Raw genomic sequence first — 20,784 nt, 5'->3', positions numbered from 1 at the left:
ATGTAATGTCGCCTCATCTGCTTTTAGCAGTCCGGTCATAATATTTTATAGGCAGACTATAAACCTTTAAAACCATGCCGACACATTAAAGGACTCAAAGGGTGTAGATGTTTTTTTCTAGTTTTCCATGTATCCATGTTTATCAAATGTTTATCAGGACATTTGAGAGGTCTGGCATGACATGAACAGCCTGTTTGTTGTTTTGCTGCTAGATGATTTTTCATATATATTTTTATGTATGTGTGTGTGACTGCACATATGTAGTAATTTGAGAGAGAGAGAGAGAGAGAGAACAATAAAACAGGATAGCGGAGTGTGTCGGGCCGGCTTGCCAAGCAGAGTGCAGATAAATCACAGGATGAATTTTTAATGCAATCTCCCAGAGGCTGTTGGATGTTACCGAGACGGCACTGGGCTTTTTTATATTTATTTTTTGTGTGTGTGTGTGTTGCTTGTTCCATCACTTCTAGCCATTTTGTGATGGGTTTTGAAGTTTTTGATGTTATTTTTTCCTTCAACTTTACTTTATGTTTTTTACGTTTCATGTTAGGCTAAAGAGGTGTGACATTTACCACTTCTGAAATAGTTTTGCGTGCTTTTATTGGGTGGTGATTTGTTTTTCTGGGTTTTAGTGTAGTTTTACTATGAGGATGTTTTGGTCTGTGTTGTCAACTTCAGTACAAACAAACGTTTGTTTCTGTGGCTGGCTAAAAATATTAAAATCCAGTTTGTCTTTATCTCCCTGCTTCTCCTCCTGTCGATCTCTCAGCTTTGGTCCTTTGTTTACTTTCGGAGGCTTGCTCCACCTCTCTGTCATCCTCTTCTTTCCCTCATCTTTTAGTCTCTCCTCACAATACCTTGTAGTGTGTGCTGTTATCCAAGCACTGCATGCACTTTAGGCACAGACTTTAAAAATAAGAGCACATAAACTCCTTAGGCGCATGACCTGAGCACGCACACACACACACACACACACACACACACACACACACACACACACACACACACACACACACACCGTACAACGTTCCAAAATGTTGATTGTTGAAGAAAAAAAAACATCACAGGTATAGAAACTCCAATCACAGCTGATATTGTGCAAGTGAGTCTTGTCCTTGGCATTGGGTTGTGTAATTTATAGCAGATGGCCACAGAGAGACAAGATGAGCCAGGAAGAGACTGAAAGAGACAGGCAGAGTCATTGGATTCTGCTGCTTCTAAAGTAAAGTAGCCGCTACTGACAGTGTGCGTGTTTAACCACAACACCTTGAACTGAAAATGCTTTGACTGCAGGGCATTAAGCACAGAATGTGTGGTGATGGATGGAAGTGATGGCAGTAATGTGTGTGTAAGACACTGTGTGTAATTGATTGTATGGGTTTTATGTGCATACTTCATTCATAATTTTCATGTTTAGTGACCAATGTGTTGGATTTTTGCCATGATATGTTCAAGGTTTTCTTGTGTTGGTGTGTGTGCACATTAGTTTAGTACACAGTGAGTTGTAAATGCTGTGTAATGTGGTTATGTAACATGCCAGCCATCCGGCCTCACTGGAGCATGAAATGGAGTGTAATTGGTAAGTGTGTGGTCTAAAAGCACTATGCAACAATGGCATACAAAGGTATACATGCTGCAGACAGCTGGGATGCATGTCCGTTTCTGATTCCTAGAGGGGAAGAATCACAGGCAACTGATTTTTGCTTCCCTCATATGATTTTACAGATTGTGAATTATTCATGTGGCGCTTCAGAAAGTTGTCAGTTGTTTTGGATGTCTGTGCTTTAGTGAAAAAATTAGTTTTGGACCTAGATGTTGAATTTATGCAATAAACTCTGACCTGGTTTGTACACTGCATGCCAAAATGTGGATCTGTGTCCAGGTTTTCACTCTACAGTGAGCTAAAATAATGTTTATCTTACACGTTTTAATTACTTAAAGGGATATTTCACCGCTGGAAAGATGAATATGTATTAAATTGGGTTATTTGTGTAATAGAAATGTGAAATATTTTTAGAAGTTGGTGCCTTCTAGAACAAGAAAAGCCAAAAATGTATTTTTGGCTCATGTGAATGAAAGACAATAACTCCCAGAATGCACTTGCTTCGCTTTGCTACGAGTCCACTCCCAAGCCACGCTTACCATTTACAGACATAATAGACAGTGAGACAGTCAAGTCAACTCAAATGTGTTTTATTGTCATTTCAACCATATACATGAAACAACGTTTCACCGTACACATTTAAAATATACAAAAACGACATTATATAAAAACAACATACGAAACAGGCTACATTTAGTGCACACACATTATAGGCTCCATAAAGTTCAGCTAACGCATTTGTAGCATTAACACTTGGTGGGCTGTAAACACCGAGTATAAACACAGCTATGAATTTGCGTGGAATGTAGAATGGTCGGCATTTAATAGTCACAAACTCCACCAGTGGTGAGCAGTAGTTGGATACAAGCACCGCTTTTCTGCACCAGTCCGTATCCGTGTTAACACAGCCCACCTCCACGAGTCTTACCCGACAGAGCAACATCTGCTCGGAGGGCTAGCAGGCCTGTTAGCTGGATAGTCCGGTACACTGTTGTTCAGCCATGTTTCCACAAAAACAAAAACACAGCAGTCTCTGAAATCACGTTGGGGGTTTCGTTGAAGTTGGATGTAGTCCAGTTTGTTGTCTAATGAGCGGACACTTGCAAGCAGGATGGATGTGACAGGTGGCCGGCTAGCGTTAGCTTTCCACCTAGCTCATACTCGTTTCGCGTTTCACCACTTTGGATGTCCCCTTACCCGGCTAGTGGCATAGAGCGAGACTGCAGGCTGAGGTGCTGGTCTCCGTAGCAGGCAAAGCTTGTGTAGTGTGTCGAGTATTCCGTCTGTAATAAAGTTTCCTGCATATTCTCCAATCTGTACCAATGTATCCCGGTGGTACACATGTGCGGTAGTTTGAATGCACATAATTGTTGTAAAGGTTTGCTGCTGAAAAGAGAGAGCTGTAGCTTAGCTCCAAGATGACTGACACTCGACTCACTTCGGCAAGCTTTGGGTACCCCCCTATGGGCGGGTTGAAAACATGCGGAACTAGCTGGCTGTAGTCCACAGACTCTGGTCAAAATGTCTCCGATGACGCTAAATGACGATTTTTGCGTCATCGGAGGCTTTTTTTCCAGACCCACAATACAGAGAAATCTAGTCTCAGGGGGACATGACAGTCCTTCCAGAAAAATGCTTTTTTTTTGTGATTGTTGCGGGCAAAAATACTTGATTATGCGGCACGTTTTCTTAAAAAATGCGATGGAATATACAGGATATTTATGCAATTTTATGCGATGAAATTGCGAGAACTTGCAAAAAATGCGGGAACTTGCAAAAACTGAGGTTTCATCATGGCTTCATCGCAGGGACATCATCGAAAATCAGCTTTTCGATGATTTTCACGTCGCGTAATTACGTCACTTCATAACATTCCCATGGCAACAGGGGAAAATGGCTGCTCTTGTGTGAAGTAAACGCAACATTTTTCAACTTTCTGCTAAGATAAATGTGACTTTATGTGTGACGAAAATGCGGGGATTATGAAATCATGCAAGCCCCGCATATTTTGCGTGGAAATCGGCAATTTATGCGGAGAAAGTGCGGCATATTTGAAAAAATGCAGCCCCCGCATAAATATGCGGACTTTGGCTGATTATGCATTGAATTATGCGATCGCATAATCGCGTTTTTCTGGAGGGACTGACATGAGGGAGGGAAGCACGGTCATCTGAAAATACTACCGGGTTTCTACTGATACAAAGCTTAATGCTAATCGGGGAAATATCACTTTAACAATGATATGCATCATTATTACATATTCCCATTATCAAAACATTAATGAAACTTAGATACATACATACATACATACATACATACATACATACATACATACATACATACATACATACATATATATATATATATATATATATATATATATATATATATATAGTGGAGTAAATATATATATATATATATATATATATATATAGTGGAGTAAATGTGTCATGGTGGTCAATATTTCATGTTTCAACCAGAAAGGTAATTATGCTCAATTTTGTGGGACAGGTCAATGTGCTGAAATTGGACAGTCTAATTTTGGTGGGTTGTTACAAGCATCTGGACAGAGATGATTTATGCTCACTCTCTAACACATGCTCAATTGGACAGAAGAACATATTGCACAATTGACCTCTGGGTTATGTGCCGGTCAGGGTGGATTCAAGGACAACCAGGGTGTTGTCTTTAACAGATTGAGTGTGCGTTTTTGTAATCAGGTTGGGAAGTCAGTTTTTTCTCTGAGATGTTTTGCTGTTTTAGTTTTTTTTCATTAAAATTGAAAAGCGTTATAAAAAACACAGGGTAAGGCATTTTGTTTTAACAAATTAGTATTTTCAGTCAACCTCTGTCTCAAATTAATGTGAAACTGCGAAATCCTTCATCGCTTCTTATCTTGGCTTACTTATTGTGTCACTTGTCTAAATGTCTGCAACATTGTCTGGGCACACGCTGGCCTAGACGGTCGATTCCTGTAAGTGAGTCCTCCTTAACTGCTCTGATTTACATGGTGATCAGAGCGTCTGGGCAGCAACTCCCCCATGGTCAAGTAGTACTGAGACACACACACACACACACACACACACACACACACACACACACACAGGATACATGGACACTCTCTTCGCAATGTGGTTTATGGCTGCTGAAACATTTGCAACGGCTCATAAAATCTGCAACTGTTGGTCTGTTAAACACTGCTCTGAGAAGGCACACAAGTATAAAGATACACACAGGATTGTACGCATGCACACACACACTCACAGTTACCCTGTTATCACCTTTTTTGCACAATACTTTTCAAAATATACCATTTTCTCTATAAAGAGAAGAGGTAAAACATCAGTTGGAAACAGTGAAAATATAGCTCATAGCTCAATAAAGAAACAGTGCAGTGATTCCCAATGTTCTGTAACAATTATTTTCACTATTAATCCGACTATTACATTTTCAGTTAGTCACAAATTAGTGAAGAATGCATCAACATTAAGTGCAAAACCCAAAGATTACACATTTCCAATGATATAAAACACATAAGCAGAAAATATTCATATTTCAGTTATGTATTAATCAATCAAAATTGTTGTAGGTTAATTTTCTGTTGATCAACTGATTGTTGCTCTGCGCCAGTGCAATTAAAAGCTGTATTGACTGTATTTCTTTTGTCCTGTTGCCTATGTTGTGAAGGAGGGTTAAGCTACATTTACCTTGCTACGTTTTGTTTTTTAAGCTTGTTTTTTGAGTCTTGAGCCCAAAGTTATCTCCGTGCACACGTGTTTTTAGCTCCAGTAGAAGAACTAATCTCTGTTTAAACTAACATGCCCAAGCATATCTCATCAACATTCTTGTATACTGGGCATAAACAGGAGGCAGCATGTATACTCTGCTGGTAGTTGCCATGGTAACGTTAGTAGCTTAGTCTCAGAGACGTCATGACCCAAATCACAAAGGTCTCCGTTTACGGCCGTTGAAACTGCAACACAACCCCGGAGATTTCAAACCAAAACGGGGTCAGAAGTGTTTTCAAATTTCTTCGGTGTAGGGGCTCTGAAACGCCAGAGCAGTGTGAACGCAAGGTGTAAATGTAGCAAAAGATATTCATTTTTAAACCAAAACGTAACAATGTAAATGTAGCTTTAGGGCCCTATCTTTCCCCTGTATTTCCCGTCCAGCGCCCACGTCGTTTAAATAGCAAATGCACCTGCGCCCATCTTTGCGCCAATGGCGTGCTGGTCTTACAGGGAGGTGTAATCAGGTGAATTTTTGGCGTATTGCTATCTTGAGGCAGCGGGAAGTGATCGCGCCATTGACCAACAAAAACCTGGTCTAAAGTCAATAGCGCAGCATTTCATTGTTATTTTAACAGTGAATTAGTAAAATGCGCCTAGGCTCGTGCACAGCGCGCGCACACTATGCTTACACACACACAGGGAAGCGCAGCAGCACACAAACATGCAAAAGATTACAAATAAAAATATTACGGTGCAAATCTGGCATCATAATAGCAATGCGCCAAAGTACAAACGCGCCTGGCTTTTAAAGGGAATGGAAGATGACACTCTAAGTGGTTTATTGCATGTTATGCCCAAAACAGACCTATGAATTAATGAAGACACTAAGTACAACCCTTTTGAACCATGCGCCCGGCACACGGACCCTTTTTTCCGCCGTCAAACTAGCAAAAGTGGATTTGGACACGCCCTAAACGCACCTGCGCCATGCCCTTAACGCTGTGCGTTTAGATCGTTAAAATAGGGTCCTTAATATGTTTTTACACATGCCTCATAACACTAATGAATATTTATTGAAACCACATTTAAAAGTATTGATTGCTTTAAAATGTCAAATGAAGTCGTGATTGTCATGGTGATAAAAAACAAATAAGACATGATGATGAAGATTTTTAATATTGGCATATTATTTCAAGGTATCTAAATTCACTCCATGTCTCTCCAGTGCCAAAGTGTTGGAGGATCACAATTAAGTTCCTGCGGGAATGTAGAGTCTAACCCTGCCGAATATTTGTGCCACACTCTACATACTGAGCTACACAGGCTGCGAGGCTGCAGTTATTGTGCCGTGCTTGTCCTACATTCCCTTAATAGCTTTATCTCACTCACTCTGGTGAAGGAGAATGCCACCAGTTCAATTAGGAATGGGATGAAGTGTGTGTGTGTGTGTGTGTGTGTGTGTGTGTGTGTGTGTGTGTGTGTGTGTGTGTGTGTGTGTGTGTGTGTGTGTGTGTGTGTGCGTGCGTGCGTGTGCGTGTGCGTGTGCGCGCAGTTGATCCTTGGATTTCAAGTAGATTGATAGTAGTGCTCAAGCTACACTATACTACAACGAAAAGGTCATCTCTCCTCTGTGTGTGTGTGTGTGTGTGTGTGTGTGTGTGTGTGTGTGTTGTCAGTTAGCATGCCTGGTGTGTGGTTCTCTTTGAGTAGTGTGTGTAGTGAATAAAGGGAAATGTGGGTCTTGGAGATAAGCAGCTTGTTGAGAGCAGCCTCCTCATGTTGAACTGGGTTATGTACCTCAGGCTCCCTGAGATAGTGCGATAACCTCTAATGATTCAAAATGAACCTCATACTTCATATTCAGGTTACTAAGTGATGATGTAAACAATACCTTGTAATCTTAAATGTCTTTATATTTAAAAATGAAATAACATGGAGTGGAAAAGACAGAGAGAAAAAGTGAAGAAAGAGATAACAGGCCAGACAAAGCAAAACTGAATTACAGTCATATTGTTTAAATGTGTATAATAACACAAAAGTAATGCAAATAGAAACAAGCTGCTAGCTATATATATATATATATATATATATATATATATAGCCAAGCACTGAGGAATTAATATGAAATATGTGTATTTATGTTATTAATTATACAGTTGCCCAAGATAATGTAAATTATGTGTATTGCTGCAAATGTGCTTTGATAATAGATTATAATGCACTCTCAATGTAATTATGCTTGCAAAGGGTTATCCCATCATCCGTTCTCTACATTGCCACTTAAGTTCCCCGTTGTATCAGTTTTCCATTACGTTTAATTACATTAGTTAATACCTAAAGGTCAGATGTTTACAAATTCTCACATAACAAAGCCACCCACTGAAATGCTGTGACACATTAAAAGATGTAAACAGCAGACACATATTTTACAAGGTGTTTTTTCATATAAATTCACAGGGACCCATCTGAGTGGTAATTGCAGTGTGAAGCACAAAAGCCTCAGTTGCACCTGCTCCTCTCCTTCAGCTCTTTACTTTTCCATTCATCTTTCAGTTCAGCCATTTTATGTCCTTATTTTCTTTTCAAAGATTCTGTACCGTTTCCACAGCCCTCCTCTGCTGTCCTCTATTCTCTTCTTTCTTGGCTTCCATGGCATGCCCCTTCTATTTTCTGTTGTTTGCTCTCTTCTGTGTTACCCCCTGTCTGATGCCTCCCACCTGATCTCCACCTTCCAGTCTTTTCCTCCTGATCCCTCCCAGAGAGTAAGAAGGAGCAAATGAGAAAAAAAACAGAAGAGCTGACATAAATTCCCAGGCCCAGAATGTCTGATTGAATCTGGACAGGTAGAGAGGATATGAGGATGGTGGTCAGATGAATTTCTGATAGCTGTGTTAACATGTGCATGTCAGGGTCAGACTCTGTGCCATTAAATGGAAGCTGTCACTGAGTTACAAATTGATTTCTTTACCATTAAAAAGATACATGTACAGTCTGCAGATAGCAACACACACAAAACGCCATATAACCTCACGCTTGGTGAGACAGTAAGTGTGTGTTTGTCTTGATTTTGTTTCTTGCTGTGGTGCAAGCATTGTGCGAACATGTGTGTGTGTTTGTTTCATTTGGGTGTGTGTGATGGAGAGAAGTCCAGCTTCAACGGGGAGGCCAAAGCTCGATTTGATGGATTAAAGCTCAATCCATTGTTAAAAAGCTCTCTCCGTTGGTGCCCTTGCTGTGTGTGTTTGTGTGTACAGGTTTGTGTGTTTTAGTGTTTCCAGTCAATTTTAATCAGAAAGTACTAAATTTGAAAACTAACTTCTCGTTCATCTTTGCCTTTCAGAGGTCCTTCCGTTCCTTTAGTAACGATGACCGCCACGTCATGGCGAAACACTCCACCATCTACCCCTCCTCTCAAGAGCTGGAAGCCGTTCAGAAGTTGGTGTCAACTGTCGAGTGCGCCCTCAAACACGTCTCTGATTGGCTGGATCAGAGCAGCAGCGACGTCCACAGCCAAGTCGACAGCCAACCAACAGACAGCACAGAGGAGGACGATCCTAGTGATGAGCCCAGCAGTGAAACTGAGGATTCCAGTGACAGCTACAGGTGGGGTAGTAGTGATGAATAACAGAGCCAAAACTAATGTTTTATTTTGTTTTATTATTAATTAATTTATTAATGGATTGATTATTTAGTCTATATAATAAAAAAAAATAAAACTTGACATGACATAGGAGGCGACGTCCTCCGGCTTGTTTTGTCTGCCAAAAATGTTAGAGGAATGGTTCGACATTTTGGGAAATACACTTATTTCGTTTTCTGGCAGAGAGTTAGATGAACAGCAGGAGCAGAGGAAATTAACTTAACCACTTGACAATCTCTGGGCACATTCTCCATGGTCGGCTATCTTGATGAATCTTTTTTATTAAGGGTTTACTACTTCTCTTTAAGGTCTTGAATTGCCTTGGCGGATCTACATTTTATCTTTTAATCATACAACTATTACAGCTATTTTGAAGAAGTGATGTTATGTTCAGCAAAGGATGTTGGAAACTTCTTTAGGATTGAGTTTGATTGACGATGATGTGACTGTTTTTTTCTTTTAAATCTATACATCACAAAGTAATTTTCCTTTAACAGTATTTTGTTGGATGTATTAACGATTGAATTTTCTCTGCTGTATATTGAAATTTGTGTGTCCTTGTATTCATAACCACATGAGACACAAATGTTACTTGTCCTTTATTTTTCCTTAAAAACAGAGAGCCAAGCAGTGGTAGCGTGCTGTGTGGAGTGATGCGGATCGGCCACGTGTCCAAAGGCCTCCTGATCAAAGGCGACATGGACCTGGAGCTGGTGCTGATGTGCAGAGACAAACCCACACAGACACTGCTGGACACTGTCTGTCACAATTTACCCACACAGATAGAGGTTAGAGACACAGACTAGCACAGATGCATGCATACAGGCACATAATGCTGCTTCTAAGTCTCTGTCTTTTGTTTTCTCTCACACACTCGCTCCCAAACATATTGCTAACACACACACAGCCTTGTATCAAACCTTCAGTCATAGTCTGCCAAATGCAATCCGAAAAAGTTCTATTTTTATTGCGCAGTCCTCTCCAATGTCAAGAATTAAGTTATTTGGATAAGCTTATGCATTTTACGAGGGTTTCTCACTGCTAGGTGCTTGTGTATAAGTTTATGTGTAAGTGTAAAGAGAGTGTTGGCATAAGTAGGCAAGAGACAGCAATGTTGTCAAGTGAGAAGTTGAGAGGTGTTTTAGTATGTATGAGTCATGTGTGATTAATGCTTTTCATCATGAGCTCAGTGTCATGTTTCCTCATTAACAAGTCATGGCAAAGAAAAGTTGAACACACTGATCCCTACAGGACATAGAGTGCAACCAAAATACAGGCACAAATAGGCAGGACATATTTTTCATCTTTTTTTACATGCAGTGATTCTTGAACTTGTTTGCTTGTAATGTTAAAATGATCTAGGAATTAAATAGTATTCCACTTTTTCTGGCCGTGTAAATCCCTTAAGCAATTTGTTCGATATATATTGTGGCAGCCAGGTGAACTTAATTCTAATAATTAATTCTTAATTCTCTAAAAATCTTTCTATGACTACTAACGTGTTAAAAACTCCCTAGTCTATATCCTTTGCGTTCCACTTCCAGGATTGCTCCGGTGCTGCAGGAAATTCCGCTTTCTTTGTGTTGGAATTTTAAATTTGGTGGATTTATGAGGACTATGGTTAACTGCTCCTCAGATCTCTGCATGGTAAATTGAGACAGCTAGCTAGACTATTTGTCCAATCTGAGTTTTCTCTCGCACAACTATTTTGCAGTGGCTCTGTGCGGAGTTTAGCACCACCCATGACGATTCTGATTAGTTTAAAGAAATACCATTAAACCAGAGCAAGTTTTCCACCCATCCCCGAATGCTATGTGGAGTAGCCAGACTCTCCTTCAGCGCGCTTTGGAGGAGGGTCTGGCAAAGAAAGACTAAAAACTCCCCCAACTGGCTGGCTAGTGCAGAAATTACTCAATGAATAAATTCTGCCCTGTGCCTCTTCTCTGCTCGTTCTCTTTTGCAGTTAAGTGGTGTGAGAGCGAGAATGACAGGAAGTATGTGTGTGTTTTCTGTGTGTGTGGGCAGGGAGGTAATCTCATGTGTGGGCCCAGTGACCAGAGATTCAGATTTTCTCATTAGAGCAGCAGTGTTAGAAACACACACACACACACACACACACACACTTGTTTTTGTCACTTTGGAGGACATTGTAATGACAATGTAATGACAACATTAATGTCCTGGAAGCTTATGCCTGGTGCACAGGAGAGGATTTTCAAATCTTAACTGATTTAAAAAATGTGGGAGACCACAGACATATTAACAACATATTACCGATTTTAATATTTTAATTGTAACAACACAAACACCAGTCAAGACGGAGGACCACACACTTTATACTAAACAATTTCAGAGTGGCAATTCTTGGGACCTGGGATCTCAAAGAAACTTGCGTGATCAAACGTGACTTCAGAAATAAAACATGGTGGCGGATTGTCATCATTAGCTGGTTGCAGTTTTGTGTAATTGGGCAGATAATCAGTTCAGACCAGCCTTGAATTGGGAATGCCCCCGCGATCGTTGGGAGGGGCGAATAGGATACGCAAAAATGAAAACGTAGATAGCAGAAGGGAAGGGGCATCACACGCCGGATGTCAGGCTTTATCCCAGAACTGTACATCCAGTACATCCACCCTACTCTAACCCTAGCCATTACTGCCACATATTGTAATTTCCCTTGCAGGATTAATAAAGTATGTTTTAAAAAAAACAAAAACTAGTTTTAATCCAAACATAAGTGAGGACCAGTCACCATACTGGGACTGGATGACAGATTTATTGCCCAACAACATGAATACACACACATCAGGTACAGCAGAAACAACTACATGCAAACTTTACATGCACAAATGTTTATTCAATACTTATAGTCGGTCATGACTTTATATGTGTTTGTGGGTCTGTGTGTACCTGTTTGAGTGAAAGCATAGTTTACATACAAAAATGCAATTTTCCAAATGGATGTGTGACACTGAGAAACAATAGAGGTGAGACACATAAACACACACACAAGATCATTACATTGTCTCTAAAATTCGTATAGAGGATAGGGCTTGTACCAGCTTTCATGATTTCTTTTTAATGCATCTCACAGCTGTCATTCAGTGCCCTTTATTCATTTGCGTGTTGTCATGCATAAAATCAGGATGGATGTTGTAGTGTTGGTACAAATGTGACATTTTTAGAACAAGTCTGTGTTTTTGTCCATTATGATGTGTGGACAAGCACGTTAAAGATTCTTCTCACATTTCAAAATGCTGCTTAAGTTCAGGATATCAGTCACATCTAGGGACCAAAATAGCCCCATTTGGAACTGTCAAGAGATCAGGTATCTTCAGGGCTAATCAGTTTCTCTTGAAACAAATTCTCATGCATGTTATTCATTTGATATTTCTCCTTTTCTACCTGGTGATGTTGTTGCTGCAGTAAGCTCAGATTGATTTTGCTTCTTTTTCATCTGCACTGAGTCATGCTGTGATGTTGGCCTCTGACCATCCAGTTATGTTTGTTTAACACATGACAGAAGCTGACAGAAGAGAAATATGAGGTCGCAAGCTCCTTGCCCGAGGCAGCCATCTTGGTACAAACTACAACAGAGCCCAAACTCACACTGACGATTACCCTAACCTCGCCGGCCATGAGGGAAGATGAGGAGGAAGAGGAAGAGGAGGAGATGGAGAATGGGGAGGAAGGACAGCATGAGGAGGAGCAGGAGGAGGAGGAAGTGGAGGAGGAAAAGCAGGAGCAGGAGAAGAAGAATGGGCAAGGTAGGAACGCACAAGTTATAGTTTTTCCCTCTTTCTCACTCCACACCCCAACACACAATTTCATTTTAATATTATATTTGTATGTTTTAGAACTGTTTTAATTTCCCTTAGCAAGAGGTATGACCTCACCTAACTGATGTTGACACAAGACAAGACAAGACAGCTACAGGATACATACCCCCCCCACCACCACCACCACACACACACGCACGCACACACACACACACACACACACACATACACACACACACACACACACACACACACACACACACACACACACACACACACACACACACACACACCTTTTTCATGGGTAGCAGGAACTGATTATAATTGGTTGTGGGAGGTGGGACAGGGAGGCAAGGCCAGCAAAATCAATAACCGAGCAGTTGGAAGCTGCCCATCCATCCTTCGGCTTCCGTCTAACCAGACACTCCGGTCTCAGAAAGAGATGAGAGATAGCATGCAGGTTAGCCGTACATCACTCCATGTGCCACGGCAAGACGGAGATGACCGCTCGTATTTTTCTCTCTCGCGCACCTGAAAGAAGAGGAGAAGCCATACACACACAGTAGTATTTTGTACGAATAAAGATACCTGTGACACTGGATGTCTAATTGCTCAGATGCCATCAGGCAAACGTGGCGCTCATGTCTGGTCAGAAATGTATTAGTAACGTATTAGAAAGTCTGTAAAAAAACCTCTGAAAGACAAACAAGCTCATGCACAACAACATGGTGCACACATTTAATAGAAGTAAAAGCTATCCACCGGAATGTTTTTAGTAAGCTTTATAATGCCTTCCGATCTGATCTCATGCAGTCCATACATTGATTTAAAATAGTGCTTGGTCATTTTATCTGCCACTTCACTCACTCACCATGTGAATTGGGGGTTACTGTGTTTGCTTTTATACATTTCACAAGACTATGTACAGTTGAATATTTGATTGAATATAAGTTATGCCTGCCTGCGTGCTCCTTGAGCTCCGATACAGCTCGCTGCTTTGTGTTGTCACAGAGGGATGGAGGAAGGGAGGGTGCTGTGACAGTAAATTAGAGGAGACATGGTAGCAAAGGGAATTTTTTAAATCAGACTGAGGGGGAGGACAGTGTCAGTAACACAGAAGGAGGTAATGAAAAAATAAGAGCGCTGAGTGAGGGAGCGGCCAGCGGAGCGTTTGAGAGGGCAGCGTGAGGACAAGCAAGTGAGAGGAGAAAGACTATAATGATTCACTAGCAGAAGAGCGGCCCCACATGCAGCTGTGATCACTCTGACAGACTTTGAGATACACCATTATACATCACACAGATACACAAATACACACACCACTCCATGCATTAGACAAGAGGAGCTATGCTGCAATAATGGCCAGATGAGTTCAGGGATAATGTGAGATAGTGCTACACATTGGACACATATGACATTTCAACTTAATACCTCTTTTCGTATGTGATTTTCTTTTCACGGGAGAGTGATGAGGAAACTATTTACCTACAGTAGTCATGTTTTCATAGAGACCCAAAGGACTCTTTAGTGTGTTTTATGTCACTTCCAGTAGGTCTCCTACACAATAAACCCTCTTCAGAAACCCCATGTAACTGCACTCATTCATACACAGCTGCGTTTGATTCAGCTCTCCTTGCACATCATAGATGTGCTGAATCTAAAGTAGCAGAATTGGTGAGAGCTCAGTAACTCAACCATTGTGGTGTGCTTGGCGGCTTGAATCAAACGCTAACATATAAAAAGCGTAATGCTTCTCTTATACCAACCACGTTGCTCTGACTAAACCCTGCCTCGATCCCTCCTGTGTTGTGTTTGTGAGACTGGGTCAAACTATCTTAGACTTTTTTTTTTCATTTTAGTTCTACTTTAGGAGCGCTTGATTCTGTGTTTGCCCAGACAGGGAGTTGAATTGCTTTCTCTGCACCATTTCTCTATGAGCCTGTGAAATCAAGTGCATTTAAGTAATCCAGAAGAAAAATGAACTCCTATTTTGACTCCTGCCTGGTGCAGGCTGGATCAAAATAAATAAAATCCTCAAATACATGAAGGAGAGATTGATTTACCTTGCTGGGCACAGCAATATAAATGGATGTGTCCCAACAATGCCCATATATTAAATCAAACACTCCTTAGGTATTTGTTAGGTGTATGTCTGTGGGGGGGGGGGGGCTCTCCATCCCACAAAGTTGTCTCTTCCCTTGTAACCCCGGTTGCTCTCCCTTTCACTGATTTGTCAGTGACTGGATGGATGCAAACGACTAAATCGCTGTTAAATAGTGTGTGTAATTTTCAACACACACAGTATATGTATACGAGGGGCAATGCATCCTGCATTACTATGTGCTAGAGATGTCAACATGTGATGCAGTTAACACGTTAGACTGATCACAGTGTTGAAAATGACACACCGTTTAAAAAGTGAGGACGTTTTTCTGAGCATTTATCACAGATCTGTGACCTTTAGAGAGTCAGTGTTTTCTACAAGGAGAGGAACAACTTTATGGCATGAAAAGCACCTTGTATGTACCAAAATATCCATGCATGTGTGTATGTATGTGTGCATTTACACACAATTTCAAGTGTGTCTGTACACATTCACACACACACAATTCAAACACACACACTCAGACATGACGTGTGTGTGTTTTACATTCTCTATATTGGGTTGTTATTGTTTTGTGGCAGTGTTGGGTGCTGCTGCGCAGAGAGTGGAGGCTGAGGAGGAAGAGGGGGAGGTGCTGGATAGACACAGATGTCTGTTGGCCCTGGCAGCGCTGCGACACGCCAAGTGGTTCCAGGTCGGCACCCACTCACTTCCTGTCTTCCTGCCTGATGCTTATTGTAGCCTGACGATTCACCCAGAGGCCATTCACTCACTGTCAGCTAAAGCTGTGGTGCTCATTAAGGCTCTGACACACCAACCTGAGGGCCGACCGTCGGCAGAAAAGGCAGTTGGATTGATCAGTCTGCTCCCCGAGGTCAAAAAAGTGCCTTGGAACACATAGGCGCCGATTTATGTTTTCCTCCGTGGGTGCTCACGGGCGCATGCCCTTTAAAAAAAAAAGTAGTCAAAAAATGTTTGCATTTCAGAACCTTAGGAAATGGACAGCGGCCGACACGAACACACAAGCCTATTAACTTCATAATAAAGCCATAAAGTAGGCTATCTTTCAACTCAGGACAACGCCACTTCTCACAAATACAGATAGGATTGGAGATGAAAAGTTTAACTAACACGTAACCGCGATCAGCTTTGTGGGAAATTAGGAATCAATGCCACCTGTTTTTATCTTCACTAAAGAGGCGTTTTCATCCGAGAGACGCTGTGATTAGTGAATAGGATATGGAGACTGACAGCGACATAACCAATCACACTATGACAGACGCTCCACTTAGCACCAACTGCAATGTTTAATTTTAAATGAATGTAGCCTACTGGCAGTCTGGCACACGTGGGTGCTTAGTATTTTCCGTGGGTGCTCGAGCTCAGGAGCCGAAGCGACGCCAACTTGAGCATACATTCTGTGCGTGCACGAGACGTAATACGTCTCCATAACAGCAGGCGGCGCTAATATGTATTGTCGCCCAAAAAATGACACAGAGCACACTGTCGTCAGTAATTGTTTTCATCAGAGTGTTGATAGTAGTCAAGAAGAATCGTTGTTGTCATTACTCGCTGAACGGACGAAAATACGATGACTAGTAATAACAAGATAATGGCGTTGTCAGCTCCGGTTTTCTCCTGCACTGATTCGCTAGTCAAGGACTAGCACTCCACCAATCAGATTGGTCATTGAGTCCAACTGCCCACTGGCCGATTCAACATGTCAAATTGGCCAAAATGGATGCCGACAGCTCCTCCGACTGACGACGGCACGGAACACGCGAACAGACTTGAGTCACCGACCTCGCCAGACTGTCCGACGGCCGATAATCAGTTTGGTGTGTCAGCGCCTTTATACCCACTCAGATTAATCTAAAGTAGATAGAAGTGTGAAAAAAGACTTTACTTTACTAACATACATTTTAATTTATGTTAGAATGATTACAAATTATCTTATAGTCAAAGGCAATATGGCTGATAAGTGTATGTTTTTATGCTTGCTTATCTCCAGTTCACTTTGCATGATGTTGTTTTACAAATCATGACCAAAAATTGCTAAATATTACACATCACTTTCAGATTCTCTCAATTTTTAAAAATGTTCACAAAAAGTGTATTTTCGTTATATACGATGTTGCACTGTATATGGACTGGAAAAAAAGGTAAATGTAAGAAGAATCGTAAGGCTACAAAAGCAATGGTTGATACTTTTTTTGTGAACCTGCCTGCTCTGTACAGTATGTCAATGCTTCCCTTTGATTCCCCTCCCATACCCTTTCCCCATCTCTCTCCCAACTCACTTTCCTTACTGACAACATTTTACAAGTTCAGAATGCAGGTATTTTCTGAAGACATAAACAAAACTCAAGAGATTTTTTTTCCAATTAAGAGCAATATTTTTAGTAAACATGTTTAGTAAACTAATTCAAAATGTTTAGTGTCATAAACTCAGGATATTCATTCTCTGTGGGGTTTTAGGCAGATGCAATTACTTCATTAAGTGGCTTTGTTGTGTAAAGCAGGCTGTTTATCTGCATGTATCTGTGTGTTTTCACACTGCACTCAATTTGTTCCCTTTGTTTAATCTTCCTTTTTGCATCCTTTTGCATTCTTTTACCTTTCCTTCTTCACTTCTCTCTCCATCCCTCGATTTCCCTCAGGCTCGAGTGAACGGGCTCAAGTCCTGCGTTATCGTTCTCAGGATACTTAGAGACATGTGCAATAGACACCCTGTCTGGGAACCTCTCAAGGGATGGGTGAGTCTTTTGCTGTAATTACCTGAAATTAAAAGAAATTGTTCAGCCCCTTTGAACTTTTATAATTTTTTTGTGCATTATTCCGTGCATTTCTTTTTAGCAGAACTTATGAGTTTTAATTATCCCTGCAAGTCGTTGCAGTATTTGTATTTTATATCAATGTTCTTACCATGCTTTTATGATCTTACCTGTAGCACTTTGAGATTTGCTTCAAATGTAAAGTGCATTACAAATAAAATCTATTATTATTATTATTATTATTATTGTGTGTGTGTGTGTGTGTGTGTGTGTGTGTGTGTGTGTTCCTACAGCCCTTAGAGCTTATCTGCGAGAAGGCAATTGCCACCTGTAACAGACCTCTTGGGGCGGGAGAAGCTCTGCGTCGGGTCATGGAGTGTCTGGCCTCAGGCATACTCCTACCAGGTATGGAGCCATGGTGGATGCATGAATATACGGCTGGAATTATTAGAGAAATTAACAGAGGAGTGTGTGTGTGTGTGTGTGTGTGTGTGTGTGTGTGTGTGTGTGTGTGTGTGTGTGTGTGTGTGTGTGTGTGTGTGTGTGTGTGTGTTTTCATGCAAATTGGCATCGCTGGTGAACGTAGTGAGGGGCTGTGCTTGGTTTGGGTAGATGAGATTATACTGTATATCGAGGCTCTGCTTGGCACATTTTTGAGCTGTTTCTCTAAGAGAGGTCGAGACATTATCAATGACCCAGCAGAGCACAGCTGTCTGGGGAAGGTCATCATTACCAGAGCATCTTAATTAGGAGCAGCTGAAAGGTTCTTTACAAAATGTTGTGTATCTTTGGCAAAAATCCAATTATTCAAAAGTATGTGAAAGCTGAGTTTCATTTAAAAAAAAATATTTGGATGCAAAAGCCAGTTATGTTCTTCTAGACTGAGGCTTATAATGGTCCTACTTTAGAATGCACTGAGAATTTTAAGATTTAAAAAGCACTAATAGCCGTGTCATGATTTTACAGGGAAAAAATGTGCCACCCTGGCAGAAGAATATTTACTCACCTACAGTATTCAAATGTACTACACATTTGGCTCAATTAGAGGTTGAGAAGGTTTACCTTTTTAATTAAGTGACTGGTTTGAATATCTCCCAGCCAATTTGACCAGTTAATTATCCTGTTGCTTTTATTTTATTAGACAGGATTTCCATTGTTGCTTACTTCATAACAGTGAAGCCTAATTAAATGTTCCTGCAGTGTCCGTACATAAAGTGACAAAAACTGACTTTGTGTGTCATGTTCTGTCGCTTCCCCCAGGTGGTCCAGGTTTACACGACCCATGTGAGAAAGAGCCAACAAACACACTAGCCAACATGACCGACCAGCAGGCTGAGGCCATTACCTACCGTGCACAGGTACACACCAACACACACACACACACACACACACACACACACACACACACAGTTGTAGCATGTCAGCTTAAAGACACAGTTGTTATCACCCAGCTGCACTTGCCCTGAGCTCTCAGTGTTTGGGAATCACACGCGCACACACACACACACACACACACACACACACACACACACACACACACTTGTGCGTACGTGCATGCACTACCTGTATGGTGCTGCATTTTAATGATTGGTGTGGGAAACTATTGCCATTGCAAGCCATAAATCCATCTCTGACACCTCGAGGACGTATTGGTATGCATGCACTGTGGGCGTGCGTGCTGTCATGTCCTTCTTCACACACACACTCGACTGAGCAGGGCAGCCTCTGAGCCGCATGGCTTAGTGAATCCTGCCGTCCATTTCCTTTGAAGGCATCCTGAACGAGGCTGGAATGTCAATGGGCATAATTGTATTGGAGCAGATACAAGAGCAGATAGAAGAGAGGGAGCTGTTCTGTCAATGAGCTACGCCGAGCCTCATGAATATCTAAAGCACTCTACCTCCCTAATGGATTTGTATTAACAGGGCCATTGTGACCGTTTCTGCTTATCTTTCGGATTGTTTGCGTAGATTGAGGATGTGTACAGTAGATAGAGAATGATAAATTAACACATAGACATTAACACATCAGTTGGTCTGCTGATGGTATTGATATTAAGAGGGAAAAAATTTAAAAGCTTGTCTACTCTGGTTATCTTTGTGGATAAACTTGATGATGTGTGTTGAAATCATGCATTTTATTAATTTGCACTGTCCCCTATTATAAATAAACTGAATTGAATAGAGATAACTTAAGGTGTTTTTTAGAAGTTTTTATAGACGTGTAGACATTCGTTAATGCAGATCTGGCTGAGATTTAGTGTTCATTTACATATGTACACCCTTTGCCCATGTCCTTTTATGTTTGGACATGGCCATCTAATATTTGTGAAGATACTATACTCGTAACAGCCTGAAGCCTTAATGTCTTGTCTCTCAGTTTTACGACCAGAATTTACCACCTACTGCTTTGTCCTACATTAGCACAGCAGCTTGACTTCACATTTAATGTTAACTCTACAACAGAATTTCAGGACAAAATGTACATTATTGATTCATCATTCTCTTCATGAAGGAAACTATGTCACAGTAAGACTGCTGTAAAAATAGAATATTTACATATTTAACATCAGATTTAAAAGGCCATTTCAATTTTTCTTGCAAACTGGAAGTCTGATGTTTCAAAACGAAGTCTGCATTTAGGACGCAGGGAAGGTCTAAGAAACAAACTATGAAGTTGCATTATGGGAATGATAATTTGACTCTGTTAATGTCCGTACTGTTAATAGTTTAAATGTATCTTATATGCTTTTCTTTCTTTCACCATGTGTTGCCTTCAACAGCATGCTCTCAGACTCATGGCATTTGGACAAATTTACAAGGTGTTGGAGATGGAGCCTCTTCCCTCAAATAAACCATCGCAGAAATACCCTTGGTCTGATAAAGAAGGTGTGTCTACCTGCCTGTCTACCTCAACCTGTGCGTCTTCTGTCCAATATACTGTATCCTCTACGTGTCTGTCTTTCTGTCCTTGTCTGTGCCTGATTATCTGTCTATGCAGGCCTTTAGTTTGTATGTATCCATTTTTCACTCTGTTAATCTGTGTGAAGGCTTGTCAGTCTGTCACTCTCACGTAAAACCTACAGCATTCCTGGGTTCAGGCAGAGGGCTTTCGGACATAGGTCGGACTTACCATCAAATCTTTTCACACATG

The 20,784-nt window shown here is 41.0% G+C and overlaps 1 protein-coding gene across 3 annotated transcripts in view; it reads left to right on the top strand.

Annotated features, from left to right (window-relative positions):
• Positions 1 to 20,784, top strand: part of LOC116035014 (spermatid perinuclear RNA binding protein) — a 92,678-nt gene that overhangs the window by 54,292 nt on the left and 17,602 nt on the right. For all 3 annotated transcript variants that reach the window (XM_031277895.2, XM_035996002.1, XM_031277897.2), the window contains 8 exons: positions 8,675 to 8,937; positions 9,594 to 9,762; positions 12,498 to 12,741; positions 15,439 to 15,551; positions 17,518 to 17,613; positions 17,925 to 18,036; positions 18,892 to 18,989; positions 20,414 to 20,519. In XM_031277895.2, coding sequence (XP_031133755.2) covers positions 8,675 to 8,937; positions 9,594 to 9,762; positions 12,498 to 12,741; positions 15,439 to 15,551; positions 17,518 to 17,613; positions 17,925 to 18,036; positions 18,892 to 18,989; positions 20,414 to 20,519 — 1,201 coding nt within the window. The remainder of the gene's footprint in view (positions 1 to 8,674; positions 8,938 to 9,593; positions 9,763 to 12,497; positions 12,742 to 15,438; positions 15,552 to 17,517; positions 17,614 to 17,924; positions 18,037 to 18,891; positions 18,990 to 20,413; positions 20,520 to 20,784) is intronic.

Source organism: Sander lucioperca, chromosome 1, assembly GCF_008315115.2.
Source record: "Sander lucioperca isolate FBNREF2018 chromosome 1, SLUC_FBN_1.2, whole genome shotgun sequence".
Taxonomy (NCBI): domain Eukaryota; kingdom Metazoa; phylum Chordata; class Actinopteri; order Perciformes; family Percidae; genus Sander; species Sander lucioperca.
This window is presented reverse-complemented; position numbering and strand designations above follow the sequence as displayed.